At 44.8% G+C, this 21,544-nt stretch overlaps 1 protein-coding gene across 2 annotated transcripts in view; it reads left to right on the top strand.

Moving 5' to 3' along the window:
- Positions 1–21,544, top strand: part of LOC130517456 (protein kinase C-binding protein NELL1-like) — a 128,971-nt gene that overhangs the window by 102,909 nt on the left and 4,518 nt on the right. For both annotated transcript variants that reach the window (XM_057019354.1, XM_057019361.1), the window contains 4 exons: positions 592–714; positions 10,142–10,237; positions 16,096–16,236; positions 20,346–20,539. In XM_057019354.1, coding sequence (XP_056875334.1) covers positions 592–714; positions 10,142–10,237; positions 16,096–16,236; positions 20,346–20,539 — 554 coding nt within the window. The remainder of the gene's footprint in view (positions 1–591; positions 715–10,141; positions 10,238–16,095; positions 16,237–20,345; positions 20,540–21,544) is intronic.

Here is a 21,544-nt window from a genome sequence, read left to right on the forward strand (position 1 = left end):
ATTTAAAATGCCTTCCACCTAAAAAATGAGGAATTTTGCTTAAACCTTTAAATCAAGGTGGAACATGAAAAACACGAGACAAGAACAGTAAAAAAAATGACTGATTCAAATATTTCACATGTTGTCTGGCAACGCTTCAAGCAAAAAAAAACCCCAAAACATCAGCCAGTACTCAACCACATAAAGTGGGATACCAATATTTTACTGGGATGCTGGGAAAGGACGTGGCAGTTTCAGCAAACACCTTCATGTACCAGCGAATCTCTCTGCAAGTTGATATTTGGGATGGTCGAAGTTACCCAGCTCTTGCTAAGCCATCATTAGTCTAATTACTGCTGGTACAGAGCAGTCAGTCAGCCCTGGACGTTTTCAACATTTCCACTTTTAAAAGTAAGCCTAGAAAATTCAGTGCTTTAATGATCTTATCAGATTCTTCAGCCGTTATTACAGACTAACTCCTGAGCTCCCCTGAGTGCTAATTTTCCCTCAAGGCCATTTTGTGGTTACATTAGCACTAGCGGTGGGAAGTGTCACTCATTTTCCCCAGTGAACTTAAATAGCTCGTATAAAGTTCCTCTTTGTCCTCCTCAGAGCATGACGAGTGCGCCGGTGGCCAGAATTTGTGCGATGAGAACGCCATCTGCACCAACACCATCAGAGGACACCTGTGTACCTGCAAGCCGGGCTACGTGGGCAACGGCACCATCTGTCGAGGTAATCCTTCCCGAACCTGGAACAGATCACGGGACACTCAAACAGTCACGACCATCGATTGCAGCCCTCCTTTCATGCTGTGGTGGTGGCTGATCCTCTACTCTGTAACATCACGGTCAGTCTGGGTCACTCAGCGTTCACATCAGCTAACCAGGCAGCAGATGCAGAGATGATGGAAATTGATTCAGCCTGCCCCCCCACCTCACCCCCTCCCTCCACCTCTCCATTAATCCCTGTTTCCTGTTGGCCTTGCAAATGCATCTTGGCTGATCGGTGTGAGGATCTTCTGCACATGGAGGACGGTAGAAGGCCGGAACTGAGAAATGTTTTTGTTTTTGCTCACTCCAACCCTGGTTTGGTATTATTTATACAATCCAATCTTTTTTAAAAGCATCTGCTCAGCCTCGTATATAGAAGTTTGGAGTGCTCGCACACTCCGTATTTATATCTACAGCACTCACCGACTGTGTGTAGTCATCTTCAGAATAATAAACCCAGGAAAATGGGCGATTCGAGTGGAGAAACAGCTCAGTAATAATGTCTTGATAATGGGAATTCTCAACAATCGCCAAATAACCTCCTTTTATTGCAATAACAAAAAGCAGAGACTTCTGGTCAAACATTGAAAACTGAATGAACTACGGCTAAACTGTGAAATGTGTCTCCCCAGCCCATAACAAAGGCCCCTCAGGGATGGAACAGGCCCCGTCTTTGCCCGCCGAGGTGAAGATTGAAAAAGCAAAGGAAATCATTTTTCCATGACACAGCAGTGAACTCTTTGTTGGCTGTTCCACAACACATTATTTATTGTTTAATAGTTGATCGATTGCACATGGATTGCCATGTTCTTGCAAGCCCCTCCCCCCGTCGTGCATCATGTGACAATATGTGTTATTACAACATACAGTTTCCAGATAAGTTTTATTCCACGCTTACTAAAAACCATTTAATGGCTCACTAAGTAACAATAGCCCACTAAATAACAGGCTAATGCAATTATGAGGAAAGAAAAACACAACGCACATCACGTCTCCACCCAGAGAACCTTAACTACCACCAAGGTCCATCTGCCCCTTGGGAGCTGATCCTAATCCTAACATTTTAATAACTTCTCCCTCAGCGACCTCCTCGGTGAAAGCAGTTACTCTCCGGACACAGCTAACACGGGCAGCTCCAACTGCCGCCTCTTTCTGCCTCTTGTAGTTTCTCATGATGGACGTGATTCCCGATGGTTTCCTGTCCACGTAGGAAGGCGACACCAGGAGACACCAAACCAGCACATGCCACAAGACTTGTACATGTAATAACCATATGTAATAAAGCAAGCAGCAACTCTGAAGCTTTTCAGTTTAGTGCAAGGCAACATAAATAAGCCTGAAATGAAGTGAGAGTTATTCTACTTTAGCGGAGGGCAGCAGGATGTATCTGACAGCTCCTTTATGGACAGGACTGTAAGTGTTTTAATAAGCTTAAGCTTAATAAGTTTTTAATAAGCTCGGTGTTGCTTGCTTTCATTTATTTAGAGTTTTTACTACATGATTCAGTGTAAAGTTATCAGAATAAATACTACTAATAAAGAAATGGCCACCTGATTAACTGTATCAGGTCAAAGCAGCTGTGTTAAGATCAAAGGAAGCAGGCAGCGTGCACTTTTAACTGCTGCAGGTTATTTTCTATATTCGTGCACACATGTGTGGGTGCAGCAGGTGGAAAGGGAGATGGACAGGACACAAAGCTCCTGAAAGCAAAATAGCTGGTTGTTATAATGAGGAGGAGGAAACGGGCAGATTTGACAGAAGGAGAAAAGAGCAGGCGTTCCCTCCCTGCAGCAGGTCCACTGTCTCTCTGTAGCATGCCCATTAGGATAGGTGGGGGGTGGGACTCTGCTTCTAGGAGGAACCATTTGCAAAGTGGTTTCCACACGTTCTGCTGCTGCTGCTGCTGCTGCATTGTTTCCAGACAGGTGAAAGAGCAGACGAGTGATCTGCGGAGGCTCTCAAAACAGCCGCCGTGTGAATCAAGGATGAATGACGGTTTATGCAACTAAACTGAATCTCCGCATCGCACACACGTCCCACCTTTGTGCAGAGCTTCAGAGTTCTCACTGTTGTCCTGGAAAAAACCTAAGAATCTCTCCTCATAAACCTCTTCCAGCTCCAACACAGCATTGGCCGCGTTTGCTGAGGATTTGTCCCATCACATCTTTCCTTTAATAATGCCATTAAACCTCCTAACATTTTACCTGTGGTATTCCAGCCAATTAGTATTATGCGACTAGGGAGTTGAAGAAATCTGCCTCTATTTTCCCCTCCCCCATGAGATCTCATTACTGCGTGATGGCAACAGTCTTGGCCAATCGACCTGTGCCTCCCATCTCATTCCCCTCATATATCACCACGTCTCTCTCAGGAATAGGAGAATTAGTCTGAGTGCAACTGTGGCTCCTCAGTTTACCCCTGCGAATAATAACAAGGTAAAATCTGGTGCAAATGTTGGAGACGACCACGGGACAAACAGCTGACTCTTATTTATTAGCCCACAATGTGGTTCACGTGAGTCCACCAAACCTCCCCCCCCCCTGTGGTTAGTGTTGCAGCCAAGTCCGAGAAGACACCCTTAAAGCTACTTGACATGCACCTCCATAACAGACGGCTAATTACAGTTGCTCGGCAACATCGTGCACTTGTGTGCGTGGTGTTTGTACTGTACGATTAAGTTTAAGGCGTTTCATCCACGTGCAGGGTAACATCACATCAAGTACCCAGCTCATCTTCGGCGGAGGCAGCTGAAGAAAGACCTCCATCATTTTCCAACGACTATGCTAATATTAATCACTCTTTTCATCTGAGGAGAACTGAGGAGTCAAGGGTCCCGCCTTTACTGTGCCTCGATTTTTCTTTTTTGATTTGCGTCTGTACCTTCCGTTTGTGCCCCAAGCAAGAGAGAAAAGGACTGCTGCTATGTGGTTCCCCTCAGAGCACAATAAATAAGGCCCAGCAGTTCAATTGCAGCACCAAAGATTATAGATCAGCATGGTCCCTGCTGCCAGCCTAATGATCAGCAGCCTATTTGAGATCCTTTGTCGGCCTCGGAATAAGTGAGCTAATCTTGTTAATGGTCTATTTCATTCGCTGAGCCTGGTTTGTATAGACTAAGGGGTTTTAAATCGAGAGGATTTGAGTAACGAGTCTAAACAGTGGCACAAAGGACAAAGGCACTGACTCCTGCTTTTCTCTTCTTGCTGTCAGAGTTAATCACTGAGGAACCACCTTGCATTCGGCTCGTGTGAGAGTGAGACCAACACTAATGCTTTCTGATAGCGAGTGGCTGCTGCAGGGCGGCGGAAACAAAAGAACTCCAGTTTTGGATTGATTTCACTCCCAAGAAAAAGCATTTAATTTTGTGTTTATATAATTATTGCGCCACTTCATCCCTCTACAGCATGAACAACGCATTTGCTACTCGGCCGTGTGCTTTGGTGCCAGAGGCCACAGTGTTTTACAGCATGTAAAAACCCCTGTTTCTCTGAAGCTGTGATTCGGTACGAATGCAGAAAATCCACACAACACACTTGTTTTTGAAGCTTTGTAGCACTTATCATTTTGAAGCAATTATGTTCGGCCTGCTGTTCGATGAAGCTGCCGTAGAGAAAAGAAAAAGAAAAGAAAAGAAAGATCCCCTCATGTTCGCCCTGTCAGATCCACCCTTGCGTACCGTGTCATGCACCAGGCAGAAGTCGTGCACGCTGGACATGTTCTCTCACCTGTGGTGTTTGTGACGCTCTGCAGTAATAAATCTGTGCAGAGAATAAGCGCCTTAAGAGCGGACAGCAAAGCTCCATTTGCATGAAATTGCTATCTCCACTCCTCTATTCTCTGTATTCCTGTTTTTTCTGCACCAACAAGGCTCAAGAACACAGATGCATTATTTACTTTAGCATTGGCGGCACAACCACTGATGACCAGATTGGGCTCATTGCTTTCATTTGCATGTTTTTGCTGGAGTCTTGTCTTTGGGGAGAGAAAAAAGCATCTTTTTTTCCACACAATAATAGCAAACCAGCAGTAATTGTTTTGCTGTCTTTCAGCGGAACACATTTAAACTCTAAATGCAGGATTTTGCCAGAAAGGAAGCAGAAGTTGTGTTAATCAGCAGTCCATCATCCAAGTGCTCTCGCTGATTCCCTCCAGCAATACTTCAAAATATTACAGAAGTCTAAATCAAAATATCATTAACATAGTTCCACCCTCTGATTATTAGCCATTTCTTGCTTGCGTTCTCGTCTACGTGTGAAACGGCATTAGCTGAAACCCAAGTACTGTTCTAAATCCTAAGAATGTAAACTGCCAAGTCCACTCCAAATGACCCAATCTGTATCAGAGGTGACTTGGGACAACTAGGTATGGTTAATCCATTCATGGATGTGAACTCTGAACAAAATGACTTTCATTTCTCTGTTATTGGGGTGAGGCCTTTGTTTTCAACCCCACTTTTATGCAATGTCTCCCATCTTGAGGATTCCACAATGCCTGTTTCTTTTCTTTAATCGCTGCTTCTCTCTTCTTCTCTGCAGGACAGCAGAACTTACCTGTGCATGCGCCTGTGTCACAGTCATGAATTCATGTAGTGTTGTTGGTCCTGCGCTGCCCTTGGATATAAAAGCAACTCACACTCTGTTGCCAAGGGCATCGATGCCCCTCCCATCCTCCCTGCTCCGATAGGTTCATGGCCTGAAGGCTGTTTCACAGATGAAAATAGATAAAATCACCCAGACGTGGCGTGAACAGCCAGTTAATGTTTGTGGTGTAGTCAGATGGCTATTTTGTGGTTTTTATATTCTGATTGGCACCTTTTATTTCTCCCTCTCTCCTCTACACTTTGTCATTTTGCAGCTGTCATTAGTTTTGCGGGGTTTTTTGCACGTGCAGTGTTTTCAAGCCCAGAACATAGTACAACAACGTTTCCTTCACAGAAGATCTTGTGTTTTCTGGGGGATTGTGGAGTAAAATAATGGCAGAAGGTGATTTAAATATTCACTGCTGTTTTACATCTGGAGCCGAAAATAAATGTTTACTGACATAAACCATTCCATCGGTTTTAGATCAATCTGTTACCATCTGCTGTTGGAGGAAGCGCTTCAGTCTGCACGCGCTCTATAGGTGCGTTGAGTTATGAGTGCCATAGTTCCCCAGCAGTGATTTTTATTAAAAAGCACATCTGCTGAAAGCATCTGGGCCAACTACAAAACTAAAGTTAATTTCTTAGAACTGCGAGAAAGAAGCTGCGCCGCTGCCATTTCCTCAGAACTTAATGGCGTCAAGTTACGTCTTTATGTGGCTGTGGTTTATTCCCCTTTCCTGTTGTCGGAACACAGAAATAACTTCTCAAGCATAAATGCGCTGTGGCAGTGAAATTGCTTGTGTGTTGTTAAGTGTTGCTCGTTGACTTCCAGTACTTTTCTTCTCTCAGCGGTTGCGGACAATGTGGCGAGAAATCTCTGCCAGCACCTGCTGGAATTGATGGCTGTGTCGGCTGTATCGATCAGCCACCCGCTCAACCCGCCAAAGATACATTATACGGGTAAAAAAAACAAAAAACAGACTTAACGCATCTTTAATCCATGTCATCCACCTGGCTGGAGTGCTCATTGTCTTGTAAGTGGGGTCATTATCTGTGATTTGAGTAAATGCTGAACAGAGAGAACAAGCCAGGGCTGGTGGCCTCCGCTCAGCTGCATCACAGAGACAGCAGAGTTTTAGCTCTCTTTAGTGAGCAGACACTTGTACAGTGGTACAAGTTAACTACTTTTCCAAATGTGCACGTTGGCCATGCTTCCACAGTGGCAGGAGTTCATTTGGATGATTACATCGCTGATGTTGCTGCTGCAGGGTTGAGTGACTCAATGATCACATACAGAAACAGAAAATCAGACATGACTCTGACCTTTCGTTGGCTGCCAGTACAGGCCACACCCACCAAACTACCTAGCACGCGTTCGGCCACCGTTGTGATGCAAAACTTCAACAGGAAATCTGCACAGATGACTGTTATTACTGTTCATCGGCAAACACGAGTGGGCTTATAATTGCGTTCTCTTTTTAGTTCCAGTTCGGTGCCTTGACATTTTTTTTTCCGGCACGTTGCCTTAAAGGGTCATGTAACAATCTGGAGTCTGGAAGAGTCCTTTTTTTTTTTTTAAAGAAAAGAATATTGCATCTGTTGCTGTATCAAAAAGACCTAGGACTCATTCCCTAAATTCATATCCAAAAACTCAGCACGCTGTCTCCATTTGGATTAGGAAACACAGTCAACTTTTGATTTCCCTGGTGCACTTTTATGTCTTAAACTTCAGAAGTAGGTTGTATATCTCTTTCCTTCATCCAGATGGTTAGAGAAGTATTTGAGCATTCTGGGAACACCTTCAAACAATACCAAGTATTTTATCTTCAGAATAAACAGATGCTTCCTGCTATAACATTCATGTGAGAGACACAAACAGAGGGTGGTAGACGTGGCTGATCATCACGTCTGTCTTCAGACTGAATCCTTCAGCCACTGTTAAAGCAATGAACTTGAAACATTAGTCTTGGTCAGGGTGAAGATGGTCATCAGGGTGTGGATGTTGTCATTGAGCAGTGCGTCTTGACAGGACAGCACGTTTGTTCACTTCCTCTCTGCTGAGGAAGCTCTTTTTCTTTCTCTTGTCGTTCTTGAATTTGGCTTTCTCTCTGACATTCCTGCTCTTAATTCTGAGATGGATTCTTGGACACTCAATGACCGTGAATGTGGCTGTTAGTGGCTGCACAGAGCGAGATGATTCCATTCTCGCCACCCACTGGAAAGCAATCTAGGCCCATAATGGAAAACTCAAATAGCAAATCTCTGGTTATAAGCATGTCGGCGGAAATCACAAGTCAGCACCAGATTCAGCTGGCCAGTGAGAGAGTTTAGCTGGGGGTCGTGGGGACAACAATGAAGGCGGGAGCTCTCCTCCTCACTACCCCAGCAGGGGCTATTTGTCGCTGCAGGGTTCCTGCTAATGTGAGACGGAGGCGGAGTCAGGGAGGAGAGAAGAGGGTAGAAAATGTGAAAAGAGATTTGATACAGGCCGTCCAAAGAAGAGAGGAAGATGAAAGAGTGGAGAAGTCAGCAGTTACGGATAATAGGCAGGATTGAGATCGTTCCTGCAGCAGCAAAGCTGCATTCTGTCACTAATATCGGCGCTAAATCCCGGAGGTTCCTGTCAATGCATTGGAAAGCAACGTTGTCTTACCAACTACTGCGTAGAATATGTAACTCAGAAGGAGAAAAAAATGCACGGTAACTAACGACCATGTTGCCCAGCCCTCCATTCCTGCAAGGCAGAAGACCATTAGGTTGATGGAAGCAGGATGATAATTAGAGCTGGAGATAGATTGAGTCAATATAAGTGTAATTAATTTAAAGTGCGGTTTATTCGTACAGAAGCAATCACAATCCTAATGAGGACTGTGATAGAACTCTTTAGATTGTGGAACCAGTGGCATTAATAGCTTTAATAGCTTATGGCATGAGATTCTGTTTATATTTGTTGATATGCATGTCTTTCTATAATCACTGTGTTTTTCACAAGTGTGAAACACCAGGATGATCACTGACTTGATTAGCTAATCAGTCTGCTTGATTAGAAACTAAAGAGTGATGGGTTTCTGCCCATATATTACACAAAATGTAAGTATTACTGAATTATTCAGCCCATTAAGGCTCATCTTTCAAATTGTGTCATTAATTAGGCTTTTAATTACGCCTGCTCACTTTTGGGCTCTTTAAGGAGAAACCACTCTTTCTCGACATCTTGGCACACTCAAATGCTTTCCTATTTTTTATTTTTTTTGTGGATAACTGGCCTGTGCCAGCTTACTCATACTCTCTTGCATTCCTTTCTCATTGTAGCCGGAGGCTCACAGAACAGGCTGATGATTGTAGGGTGTTGCAGCATTGCTCTGAATCCAGTCGGACCTTTTGCAGGTTACTCCAGAAAAAAAGAACTGTGCCCCAGTCTGATTTATAATTACAGCACGAGGAAAGATGTGACGCATTTAAAAAATTGTAGTAATGCCTTGAATACGCAAAAAAAAAAAAAAAATGCAGAACAGGCTTATCAGCCATGTTAGTCTTATATCAGTCAGTCATGTTGTTATGACCACTATTATTGGCTATAACAAGCTGTAAAGATATGATGCAGAGTGTAAAAGATATTTGTTTCCTGTAGCTGATAAGACGTCCTACTTTGGTCAGGTGAATCACCGGCACCTCCAGTGCCCCCTACAGGAGCGGGGTGTCATTACAAGAGGGTGAAACTTAATGAATCAATACAGTAGCTCAGGAACACGAGCTCCAAACCACTCAGAATACTTTGTTTTTCTTCTTCTTTTGTGACTGATCTCAAAACACCATTAAGTCACATCACATGCCGCCTTGCCTTACTTTCAATCAGATTGCTTGAGACTGCATAGAAGGTGAAAGCGACTGTGGTGATTCTGATGGGTATATGGCTCTGTAGCGCATGTTGTGAAGAAGTTTGTCCTTGCAACTTAATATGTGCTTTTGAGGTCATTTAATTACATTCCGCATGTGTGTGTGTGTGTGTGTGTGTGTGTGTGTGTGTGTGTGTGTGTGTTTAGATTACAACTTGAAGGAGACTTCTCAGCATATAAAAGCAGTCCGCTTCCCTCAGAATAATTTTGTAAACATTCCTTCAGAACTCAGAACTAAATCAGTCAAATAGAAAGAACCTTCAACTTTGTGAGAGACTTAAATGCACCAGAGTAACATTGGATACCAATGATGGTGCTGACTTGAGCTTCGTTCGAGTAAAACTCTATAAAATTATGTTTTAAGGCCATGCTTGGATTTATTTTTTGAAAAAAAAAAGCAGTAGGCAGCACAGGGGTGCAGTGGTTGGCACTCACAGCAATAAGGACCTGGTGTCCAGGGCCTGTTCAGGTTCTCTCCAGGCACTCTGGCTTCCTCCCACTATCCAAAGGTATACATAGACTAATAATAACTCTAAATTGACCTTAGATGTGGCTGATTAGCTGATCAGATTATCACAGACCCTCAAATTTCTCAGTGAATTTCTGGGATCATGTTGCCTTTTCCCTCTCTGGTCCACATTGAGGTTTGCGATTATAATTTACTAGTTGCTCTTTTGGTGTTGCTCCGACAAAACGCGTTCATGAGAACCATCATTTGCGTGACAGCTAAACTGGCAAATGTGTGTTTCTGCTTTGAACTGCATTTAAAATAACAGCCATGGGAGCCACTTTGGATTTTTAATGCCTTCACACACACCCCAAACACACACACACACACACACACACACACACACACTTTTTTGTGGCGCTGCTGTGATACTGTGGTGACCAATGAAACCTTGTGTTTTCAGCCTTCTGTGAGGATGGATGCAGAAGCGGAGGAACCTGTGTGTCTCCAAACACATGTGTCTGTCCCTCAGGATTTACTGGTCCCCGCTGTGAGACAGGTAAGCTGGAGACCCTCACCTCCTGCTCAGCCATAGTATGGATTTTTTTCTCCTTCCTTATCTTTTTCCTTAGGCCTTTGTTTTTTTGCCTCCTGTTTTTTGCCATTCCCACTCTACATCCATGTTTATCCAAACAATCAGCCATCATTACAAGAAGAAGCTAAGGTTTCCTGTTATTATGCCAACGGGAAACTGCAGGATGGATTTTAAAAAGGAAAATTATTTCAAAAGTGTTTTTAGGAGCAATGTGGTTTTCGTCCTGGTCGTGGAACAGTGGACCAGCTCTACAGCCTCAGCAGGGTCCTCGAGGGTGCATGGGAGTTTGCCCAACCAGTCCACATGTGTTTTGTGGACTTGGAGAAGGCATTCAACCGTGTCCCTCGGGGGGTCCTGTGGGGGGTCCTCCGAGAGTATGGGGTGTCGGGCCCGCTGATACGGGCTGTCCGCTCCCTGTACGATCGGTGCCAGAGTTTGGTCCGCATTGCTGGCAGTAAGTCGAACTCGTTTCCGGTGAGGGTTGGTCTCCGCCAGGGCTGCCCTTTGTCACCGATTCTGTTCATAATTTTTATGGACAGAATTTCTAGGTGCAGTCATGGTGTTGAGGGGGTCCGGTTTGGTGACCTCAGGATCGGGTCTCTGCTTTTTGCAGATGATGTGGTCCTGTTGTCGTCATCGGCCTGTGACCTCCAACTATCACTGGATCGGTTCGCCGCCGCATGTGAAGCGGCTGGGATGAAAATCAGTACCTCCAAATCCGAGGTCATGGTTCTCAACCGGAAAAGGGTTGAGTGCCTTCTCCGGGTCAAGGAGGAGATCCTGCTGGAAGCTGGGGAGAGGGAAGTCTGGGTTTCTCTCCTTAGGCTGCTGCCCCCGCGACCTGACCCCGGATAAGCGGTGGATGGATGGATGGATGGATGGATGGATGATGGATGGATGGATGGATGGATGGATGGATGGATGGATGGATGGATGGATGGATGGATGGATGGATGGATGGATGGAGGATGGATGGATGGATGGATGGATGGATGGATGTTTTTAAAGCATCAACCTCCCTTTCTGGTTTGCTCGTTTTAATGGTAAAAGGCTTTCTGTAGTTCAATAATCAACTATTTTTTGACACAAGACTGCAGGGGGAAATAACCTTGATGGTAAAACAAATTAAGATGTCATCATGGAGCGTTGGAACAATTGAGAGAGTAATCAATGTCAAGCAGAATGCAGCACATGCCACAAAAGCTTGCAATTAGCCTGGGACTCATTAATCTTCCAATAAACAGCAATTAAACAATCCATGATTAATGCTTATTAGTGTGGCAGGCTAATTCCTGTTATCCGAAAATACAGTATTGGATGGCACAATGTGGCAGGCTTGGGTTTGCTTAGCAGCTGAAGGACAAACTGTGGCACCAGTAAAAGGCAAATGCACCACTTCATCACCAATTCCCGTCATGCACAAGGATGGCGGAGAGCTTGAGTACGAATGAAAACTTAATGCTGGTTTGAGAGGCACGCGTGCAGTGGTTGGCAGGTTAATGCGCGGTGCCCTGCTGACCTTCGAAGGATACAGGAAGCAGCAGGAGAGTCTAGTCTGTGCTTTCTTCGTGTGTCTCTTACCGTCCAAGGAGATGACACGAGGATTCCATCAGAGGTCGGCGAGCAGAGCGATGGGACATGTGTTTGAATCCAGACCTGAGGGGAGGCATTCATGTGAAATACTGGAAATACTGCAGACCACATTTTACATAATGAAAGGGGAAAAATCTTCACACCCATGTTGTAATGGCTCGATTATTATGCATCATAAAACATTTACATTCATCTATAACCATTTTCTAGAATAACGTTACCATGCTACCCCAACCCTCCTTTTCTCCTGATGTGTTGCCAAGGCAACTTGCATGAGCCGGAGGATTGACATGTTCTCTCAACACGTTTTAAATGTGTCTGATTGTCACTGCAGGTCTGCACACCATCAGTCTCACTGTCCACTGTCCTCGTGTGTGAAGCCGCTCATCGCTGCTGTGCTTTACAATACGATGCAGCTCAGAAACGTACATCTTTGACAGGCTGCGTAGCTTCGAGTTCTGGCATTTTATTAGACACAAGTCATTTGATAAATATCATGCAGTAGCCCTTATGGGAATTAAAACGCTAACTGGTTCAGCCACACAAATTTCCTGTGTTATTAAAGGTGACGCAGGCCTTATTACTCTAAATGTGTCACCACATTTCCTGTGATGCTGTTTTAGCAGGTTGGTAAGGCTGGAATTAGTCTAATTACAGTATTTAAAAGCTCAAACAGACAGAGGATTTTTCCCAAGAGCTCGAGGATTAGATAAAGTCCGTATGAATTCATTTTTGCTTCCTCAGTGAGTTAGAGTTTGCAGACCTTCAAACGCTGTCAACGTCTGCAAGGAACCCCAGCAGGGAAAATCACAGGCAGAGCAGGAGGTCCTCAGTGCGCCTGTTTGTGTTGTCATGGAGGCCAACCGAAGGAAACGGGGAAATACAAGCCTTTGACATAGACACAGTTCAACACACAAACACTCTTTAAATACAGCCAAAGCAAACAAAGGAAAATATTAATATTTAATGAAATAATCAAATGGGCTTTTGTAGCTTTAGCCCCCAGAGAAAGAAAAGACATGTGATGGAATAGGTGATTTAGCATTTGTTATACAGGTAACAGGAATACATTTAGGAGAATAAATTATTCCAAGTTTGTCCGTGTGCCGTGTGATTTGAGTCGATGGTGGCAGAGCTGCTGGGCTTCACCTGCAGACCAATGGATGCCAGCCTGGTGCTGGTCTTCACTTGGTGATGTCCTGGAGAGAGAAAACACCTTTGAAACAGATGCCTGGGGTGGGTGTGTGTTGGAGATGTTCGCTCTATATTCAGCGCTTGATGGAGAAACAGCTCAGGCACTCACGGAGCTGCTGACTGTGGAAGCTAATGAGCTTACTGCAGTTTATGAAAAACACATTTGTTCACAGCAGAGGGATGAGCTGGGAGGTAATGGCATTAAAGGACTGAGCCTTAATTAACGAAGCGCTTTGAATTACAAACAGGTTATGAAAGGTAAACAGGATACCTGTGAAAATAGTTATTGTACTCTCTAAAAAAAAGACTCATTTAAATTGTAACACAGTAGTTGTCAGAGCAGCAATTTCTTACCTCAAACTTGTGAATCTTCATGTTGGCTTTGAACACATGCACAAAAAAGGTCAAAAGACTCACACAGTCTACTTCTGTTCTACACTGGTATCCAAGAGTAACACACACGCACGCACACACACACACACACACACACACAGAAGAAAGAGAAAAGGCTGAAGCAGTTGAAGAAGGAAAAAGTCATAATTGCAGACAATGAAATGCACCTTTTTTGCCTCAGAGGATGAAAGAAGATTTGCACAATTACAGTGGCCACATTCTGTAGCCCTGGAACACCTCGGAGGATGAGTCACTTTTCATAAATTACGGACAGACGTGTTGGAGAGCGGAGCTAGATAATTGTTATTAGGAGGGGTGGAAGGAGTGTCAGCGGTTGTTTCGACGCTCTAGATGTTCAAAGGTGGCTTTTTTGCCTCTCTTCCTGTTATGGAGAAGCCGCCTATCTGCCGATGCAAAGCAGGAGTTTGAAGGGACAGAAAGTGCAGCCTCGACACGTTGCTACGTGTATTTGATGTCCAGCACGTTAGCAAAGAATCAATATGAATAAATGAATAATGATCTGATATCGACTGAATCGTTGTGAGGTGATTGTGCGTCAAACCTGCCTTTTCCTGTTGGGAGAACGAGCTTAAACAGTGGGTGGATATATTCTGTAGGTTAAATCTACTTTATACTCACTTCAGGCTTGTCTGCATGGTGCAGCAGCAATAATTTACCGATCGAATCGTTTTGTTTTTAGGAAGCTGCCTATTGTGATTTGCATCGTGTTCGGTTCAAACAGCCTTTTGAGATGCCGCATCTCCATCCTGATGCGTAGATCTTCTGCTCTTTTGTGAAGAGGTCAACCTCTCTCAGCCAGCCAGCCAGCAGTCATCTTTAATCTGGCCATGATCCGCTGGGATCTCAGTGATTGAATCTCATGGTGCTGCTCCAATGGGATCTCTGACCTGAGAGGCTGACAGACGGCAGCCCTCCCAGCGGTTGTCACGTCTTATTACCTACAGCAGAACCACGAGGCACCTGGCTAAACGGCTCACCCAGAGACCCGTAAATGTCTGCAGCAAGTGAAATGTGAGTGGGTGATTTTCGGTGCTTTGTGCTCTTGTCACCTAAAGATTACTCTCAATAGCTAAACACCTTCATGGAAATGCCCGGCGGATGATCGGGTCAGCACAAGTGGGTTCATCTGACCCACCACGAACATAGGTCAGGGATGGCTCAAGGCGCTGACCTCCGCAGATCCCAATCCATCCAGCCATTCCTGGAATATCCGAGATCATTGTGTAGAATATGGGGTCAAGACGATCAATCCATGGTGGTATTTCTGCCGTGGCTGAACAAACATAATCTTTACATGTTCTCCATCAGCTCAGGTTGTCTTCTGTTGGGATCATGTCTCACCAGGGACCGGCTGCTTTTCACCCTGACCATTGTCATTCATATTTTCACCTTACAGACACGTTAGGAGCCGTTCAGACGGGTCAGAGGTTACAGGAGGAAGGTTTTAGGAGGTTTACATTTGGAACAATCTTCTTCCAGTCGATCATTGAACATGATGCTCTCTGTACGGATTTATGGAAGTTTGCGCTCATTCTCTAGAAAGTGGAAAAACTAACAACGCGCCTCCCTTTGATTCCATTAGAGTTCAAAGAAATACAGGTATTTGCGGAGCGGCAGAGGTGGATTTCCTCCTCTTTGATAATGAGATAGCAAACAGATGACAGTACGTTGCTAGCTTTACGTTTCTTCTGATACAGTTTGCATTTGTGTGAGTGTAGATGTGACTGAAGGTCACGCCTTAACCACAAGGGTATGTGCAGCTATTGGATTTTTACATCCAGAAGTGGGGAAGCTGCAGATGAGAAGCCGAGCTCGGGCCATACATAATGGATGAGAGAGATTTACTCTCTCGAGAAAGAGTGACGACCTCGCGGCTCTGGGCCAGGCGTGCCTATGCATACTGCATGCCAGAGACAAAGTGAGCTAAGCAGAAAGAGCAGAAGGTACGAGGAGGGGAAAATATAGAGAGGCCTAGCGAAGAACTGATTCTGCAGACTAACAAGTTCGAGACTTTGGCTGTGTCTATAATCACACACTGGCTCCCTCTTCACTACCCTCTACTTAGCGAGCCGGCCCGACTGAACTCAGTGATGAGCTGAAATTCTGCTTTACGGATACTCAGCTGCGAAGCTGTATTCTGTGTCATTGTGTTGCGCAATAAATACGAAATCAGCGCTGGATAATTTGAATATTTATGAATCACTTTGCGGTCGTTTGTTGATGTACTATTATGTCATTAATATTCCATTTCATTATTAATAATTAGCATGACAGCCAGCTTCTTGCATACATCCACAAATGCTAATAGGATATTTTGCTTGGTTAATGGTTGTCCACTACTTTTCACAATGCATTATGGGATGCATTGACTGCAGAGAATACAGTGATCCTGGCTTAACATTGGAAAATGTCTACAAAACGGTGCATCCACTACAGAGTGCCCTATAGTGGGTATAGGGGAGGCTTCAGGCAGAGCGCTTGACTCCTGCTCTCTGGCGAGCGAAGAGACTTCGGGACACTTGAATCTGATTGGACACGTGTCCAAAATGGGGACGAACAGAAATAAAGCTGCAATGAAAGGTGTGAGGTTTGTGTTCTGATACCTGCCTATATGTCCTCAGATATCGATGAGTGTGCGGAGGGCCTGATCCAGTGCCACAACCACTCCCGCTGTGTCAACCTGCCCGGCTGGTACCACTGCGAGTGCAGAAGTGGTTTCCATGACAATGGCTCCTACCTGCTGGATGGAAGCTCCTGTATTGGTGAGGACACATTGAGCTGCTAGCACCGTTTGCTCTTTTGCTGCGTGAGCTGAATGGCATCTTCTTTAAGCCTCTCCTGTTCATAAACAGTCAAAAAAATAAGTGATTCAGTGGAAATAGTCATTAAAATGGGTGAATAGAAAGTTTGAGTGTCGCAAAAAAGACATTTTATGTTGTAACAAGAGCCAGAGCAGCTTTCACAACCCAGGATCTGCCTGCAAAAATGCAATATTTCTCATTCCACTGTGACATTTGTAGAATATTTACACCAACAGTGAGCAGTTTGTCACATTTTGTGGAAGGCTGTGAACTGTAGCAATGATACCTTTAATTTAAAGGATCGTTTCTCGATGGTAAAGGTCGCATTTATGGATTCCTTCCAGATACATTCTCCACTCGAATGCAGTATTTCTATAAAATAACAATATCAATTATGTACACAGCCAAACTCAACATACTGTAGATATCTAATCCAATCATCTGCCTTCCTTTGAAATCTGCCCTTTAGCTGTAGAACTTTACTTTAGTGAATACAAAAGAAAATTGCTGCTTTTGTAACAGACACATTTCTTACACAGGTTGCTGCAAACATCGGTGCAGTTTCGCACCATAAAAGAGCAGCGTGCTTCCTTTATTGTTTAGTTTCTTCGCCGTCGTTCAGTTTGTTCCACTATTACCTTGAGATAACTGCCCAAAAAAGAAAAGCCTTGGTGTTATTGTTTAGGTTTCACGATGGCTGCGGGGTCTCTAACTGCTGTGAAACCAGCAACGGAAATAAGTTCTTGCTGTGGTCAGCTTACATGTAATTACTCGTGAGCACTTCAGAGGACTCGTTTTCTTTGATAAAGTGACGTAAAACAGAAAAAAAAATATTTCTGGGGAATGCTTCTGTTCTCAGCTCTGACAAAATAATTATTTAAACACACGTCTCAGATATTATGTGTCATGTGCCACCCAGTCTTTGAGTCATGAGCCAATAAGACTGACCTGTTGCTGTGTGTTTACCCCCCCCCCCCCCCCCCCCCCTCCCCCCCCCCCACCACCACTCTGTGTTTCTAATGTCCTGGTGGAATGCTGGCAAGCACGAGATTACATGTGAAGAATCATTTCATCAAATCAAACACTTTTTAATCAAGATGTTGAATAAATTCCTACGGGAACAATGTGTCTGTTGTGCTGTCAGCCTCCAAAGCTGGAGAGACATATGCAAAAATAATCATGTAGATTAACCAACCCACCGCAGAAAACAGGAAGAAATAGAGATGGCATCACACCTTCTTGGAAAAAATCTAATTAATTAAGCTGCTGGAGGGGGAGACAGAGAGATTCAGGTGCAGAAATTGGGACCAGTGACAGTTTAATCGCGTCTTCCTTCTCTGGAATATCTCCCAAACAGGGGAGGCAAATCGGAACTGCGATTTCTAAATGAGTGAAAAGGCCCAAAGCAAAGAACAGAAGCGCACTAATCAGGAAAGAAACTTCAGGCAGCGTGTTCGCCAACAGAGTGACAACCATAAAAGCAATAATTAGCCAAACAGAAGAGACTAATGGGAAAACACGCTCTTTTCTCTGTGCAGTCCTTTAATTGTGTAAATAATTTAATTTGTAACCTCTTTGAGGTTGTTTCAGAATAGCTTCAATAGAGTTGAGCGCAACTTTGCGACGCACAGACGCAGAGCTCCGCGTCCGTGCACTAATTCAGAGATGCAAACACTGGAACGTTTAAACCACAACAGGTTTTCTTGTTTCTCTAAAAATGAGCGCTTTGTCGCAGCGTTGAGCATCACGCCGTCCTGTCGGCTGCCGTCGAGTCTTTCCCTGTTCAGCACATCAAGATACAGGCTATAAATGCTCCGTCCAGCCCGTAGGAAGCTGCTGCTTTTGACAAATCTTTTGAAATTTAGAGCGATTGCTATATTTTACAGTGCTCTCTATTGGGAGCGTGCGTGCGTAATAGTTTTACATATTACGACGCCGCAGACACTAAATCACACGACACTATTACAGTGTGTCAGGAAGCATTACGTTTCAGTCGTCAAAATGGATGTTTCTGTCGTAACTTTTCATTAGGTTCTATTACCTCTTATCGTGCTGCGGAGGAGCGGAGCGTCTCCACGCAGCAGCGCTTTTGTTTTATGACAGAGCTGCAGCCCAGAACGTGCACGGCGGAGGCTTTATGGACAGGCAGGTGGCTTTAATAAACACGCTCTGCATAAAGATAAGGGAAAACGCCATAAAGTGCGGCACGGGGCCGTGCACGTAATCATTTTCTCTGGCTCTGCCATTTACAGGACCTCTCCATATGTGCTGCCTGGAGACCAGCCATCTAAATTTAAATAGTCAGATACCCAACTTTATGATGGCTCCTAATTGCCAGCATTTGTCAGAGGGATGTATTTGTTTTGCTTTATTAGGTTGCGTGCGTGTGTGCGGGTGCATGTGTGTGCACACGCCTGGATTAACGCGCATGTGCTGTTATTAGCAGTGCTTTCCTATGTGCTCAGCTAATTTCTTTAAAGGGCTTTTGTGTTGTAAGTTGTAAGACTGTCTTTCAGCATCTCCTTGTACCCCCACACCTCATCACCGGGCAACAGCTCACGGCTGAATGAGGCAAATGTAGCATGAAGAGTATTAAATCTTCACCGGCAGAGGTACAGTACGCCTCGCTGGCTGATGCGGATTTCATTTAGCATATGCAAATATGCTGTCACCGGCAGGCTAAATTCTCATCTGACTTGTTTGCTTTTGTGTGTGTATCTGGAAAACTGGGTGATGCTCCCAATTACTGCATTAGCAGGATGTTGTTACAGCTGCAGAGGGAAACAGGCAACATCAGCCTTCTGCATCTGAGGACGCAAACTATGGTGGAGCGTTTGGTTTCAGTGTTAGCAGTTAGAAAAGAATCCACCTAATGACTTATTAGTCCTGGTTAATCTCAGATTTGATATAAGTTACTTCTTATATCACTGATGTACTTCTTTGAGAGGTGTTGCTAGCAAAGAAAAGCTGAAAAATCTCTTTCAAATCAGCCTCATCCATAAGTAAACCAGTGCACTGCTGCTGTTGCTGCCTCCTTACCATGCACACATACATTTCTTACAAGTAAAAAAATAAATGCTGGTTTTCTCCTTTGTTCAGAAAGCGGTGGCGTGCTGTCAGCGGCGCGTGGGTGTGATCGATGTCTGCAGGCAGCAGGTGCTGGCAGGAGAGAGCAGCGCGCCTGTCGGAGGGACTCTGGTCTTTTTCCTCTCGTTATGAGGAAATAAAGAGTGTTAAATGTCACGGCTTGATAAAAGCAGGGGCAGACTTTTGTCACCCCGTTTCCTGCGCCGGGCTGATAAAGAAAACCAGATGGAAATGCTGTCTGTCAGCTCCCCTCTTTCAGTTTGTGCAGAAGAAAAGTGGGTAAAAGCTGACAAGTCAGTCCTCCGATGGTCAAACTGGGACGTCGGGGTCGCCAGTTGCTTTATGTGACCAGGGGTCAGTTGTGTTTGTTTAGCTGGTTTACTTTGGTGTCAGACATAAGAAGCATGATGTGTGTGTGTGTGTGTGTGTGTGTGTGTGTGTGTGTGTGCGTGTGTCTATTTATTTGGAGGGATGATTAAATGGACTGGAGGGCTAAAATAGTAATTTCTGCGCAACGCAAATGATTACAAATGTCTCGGCTGGTACTTGCAGGGCTCCTTGCCAGGAAAGGTAAATATTTCCTCAGGGTGAGCTGCCTTCTCTGTCCAACACTCCAGTTCTAAATGTCACTTAATGTATTCGGCATAAATAAATATGCTGATGAGCACCAGAATATTACTTCTAACATAATTTAAATGATTGCTGTGTGTGTTTCTACATGGTACATTGCAGGATGCATATTTCACTAGCAAAGTGAGGACATTTGTGAGACATTTTGGGTGATTGTAGCAACCACGAAAGGCTCTTTTAGGGTTTTAAGGTCACATTTGGGTGTAGAATAAGAAGCAGGAGATGCATGAATGGTGAGGGAATGGTGAGAGATGCTGAGGGTCCTTACAAAGATGGAAACTCAAATGATCACGAAAAACGCCCAGAAATACCTCTTCCGACACGTTTCAGTTTCCTGTGACTCTGCTTTCCAGACGTCGACGAGTGCAGCTTGCACACACACACTTGCTGGAACCACAGCGTGTGCGTCAACCTCCCGGGAAGCTACGACTGCGTGTGCACGTCCGGTCCAGGATGCAGCGGCGACTGCCCGCAGGAGCGGGGCATCAGACGCAACGGAGAGGACTGGAAACCCAGCTTCGACCGCTGTGCTATCTGCTCCTGCAAGGTAGGGCGTGCGTGGATACGCTCTCCCGCTCCACTACAGTTATTACACGGTAATAGACGGTAGTATCTGTGGCAGCTGTCGGTGCGCCTTCACTGTCGGGTTTCTGGCTGCAACGCTTCGTTATCTGTGCGCACGTTCTTTTTGTCCTGTTGAAAGAGGACACAGGAAGACACGCCAAAACAACCGAACATTACTGAGCTCCGCTCATGACCTTTGCTCCGCCGCAGAGGGCAAACCCGCCACCGTCCCACCCGGACCTTCATTAGATCCGTGACTTATGATACAGATTGCGGCTGTGTTGGCGAATGACCCACCTGTGGCCACCGCGAGGGTGATAATGATTCTTCTGGAGGTTAAAAAGCTGATTTTACTCACAGAGGAAGCTATTTAGATTATTAGAGATGCGTCCTCAAGAGCTACAGAAGAGCCGTTAGTTGACGTCATTTTGTGTGTTACAAGTTTGAGGGGAATCGAGATTTAGTTCTGAAAGTCAGAGGCTATAGGAAGGAAAGCGAAAGGGAGCGTCGCTGCTGAGCTCTTCTGGGTTTCAGAGCCCAGTTTTACACGACGAACGTGTGTTTTTAGATGCCTGCGTTCAAAATTCCCACTTTTAACGCTGGTTGTGATTTGTGTAGCAGGACAACACACACTGGTTAAAGTGTAGGTTCCACACAGCGGTTTCCATACATTTAAAGTACCATTTCCACATCTCCATTACTCTGCTCCCACTGGGCCAGACAGTCTGGGCTCCAGGGAGGACACGTTTTCCTCAAATGCAGTTGGGAGAGATCACAGCAGCTGATTTGGATCCAGCTATTTCTTCTGCACTCAAAAGCCATATTTGCTTCATTTGTGAGGCTCAAATTGCTTTTAGAAAGTGGAGATTGGTGACACACAAACACACCTCAGCTTTCTCGTACAGTTCTTGAACTCAGTGCTAGAAAAGCCCAGTAGTGCCTCTATGGGACTCGATACTCCACAGACAGCTGCAGAAGGCCTGTGGCC

Source organism: Takifugu flavidus, chromosome 2 (genome assembly GCF_003711565.1).
Source record: "Takifugu flavidus isolate HTHZ2018 chromosome 2, ASM371156v2, whole genome shotgun sequence".
NCBI classification, from domain to species: Eukaryota; Metazoa; Chordata; class Actinopteri; order Tetraodontiformes; family Tetraodontidae; genus Takifugu; species Takifugu flavidus.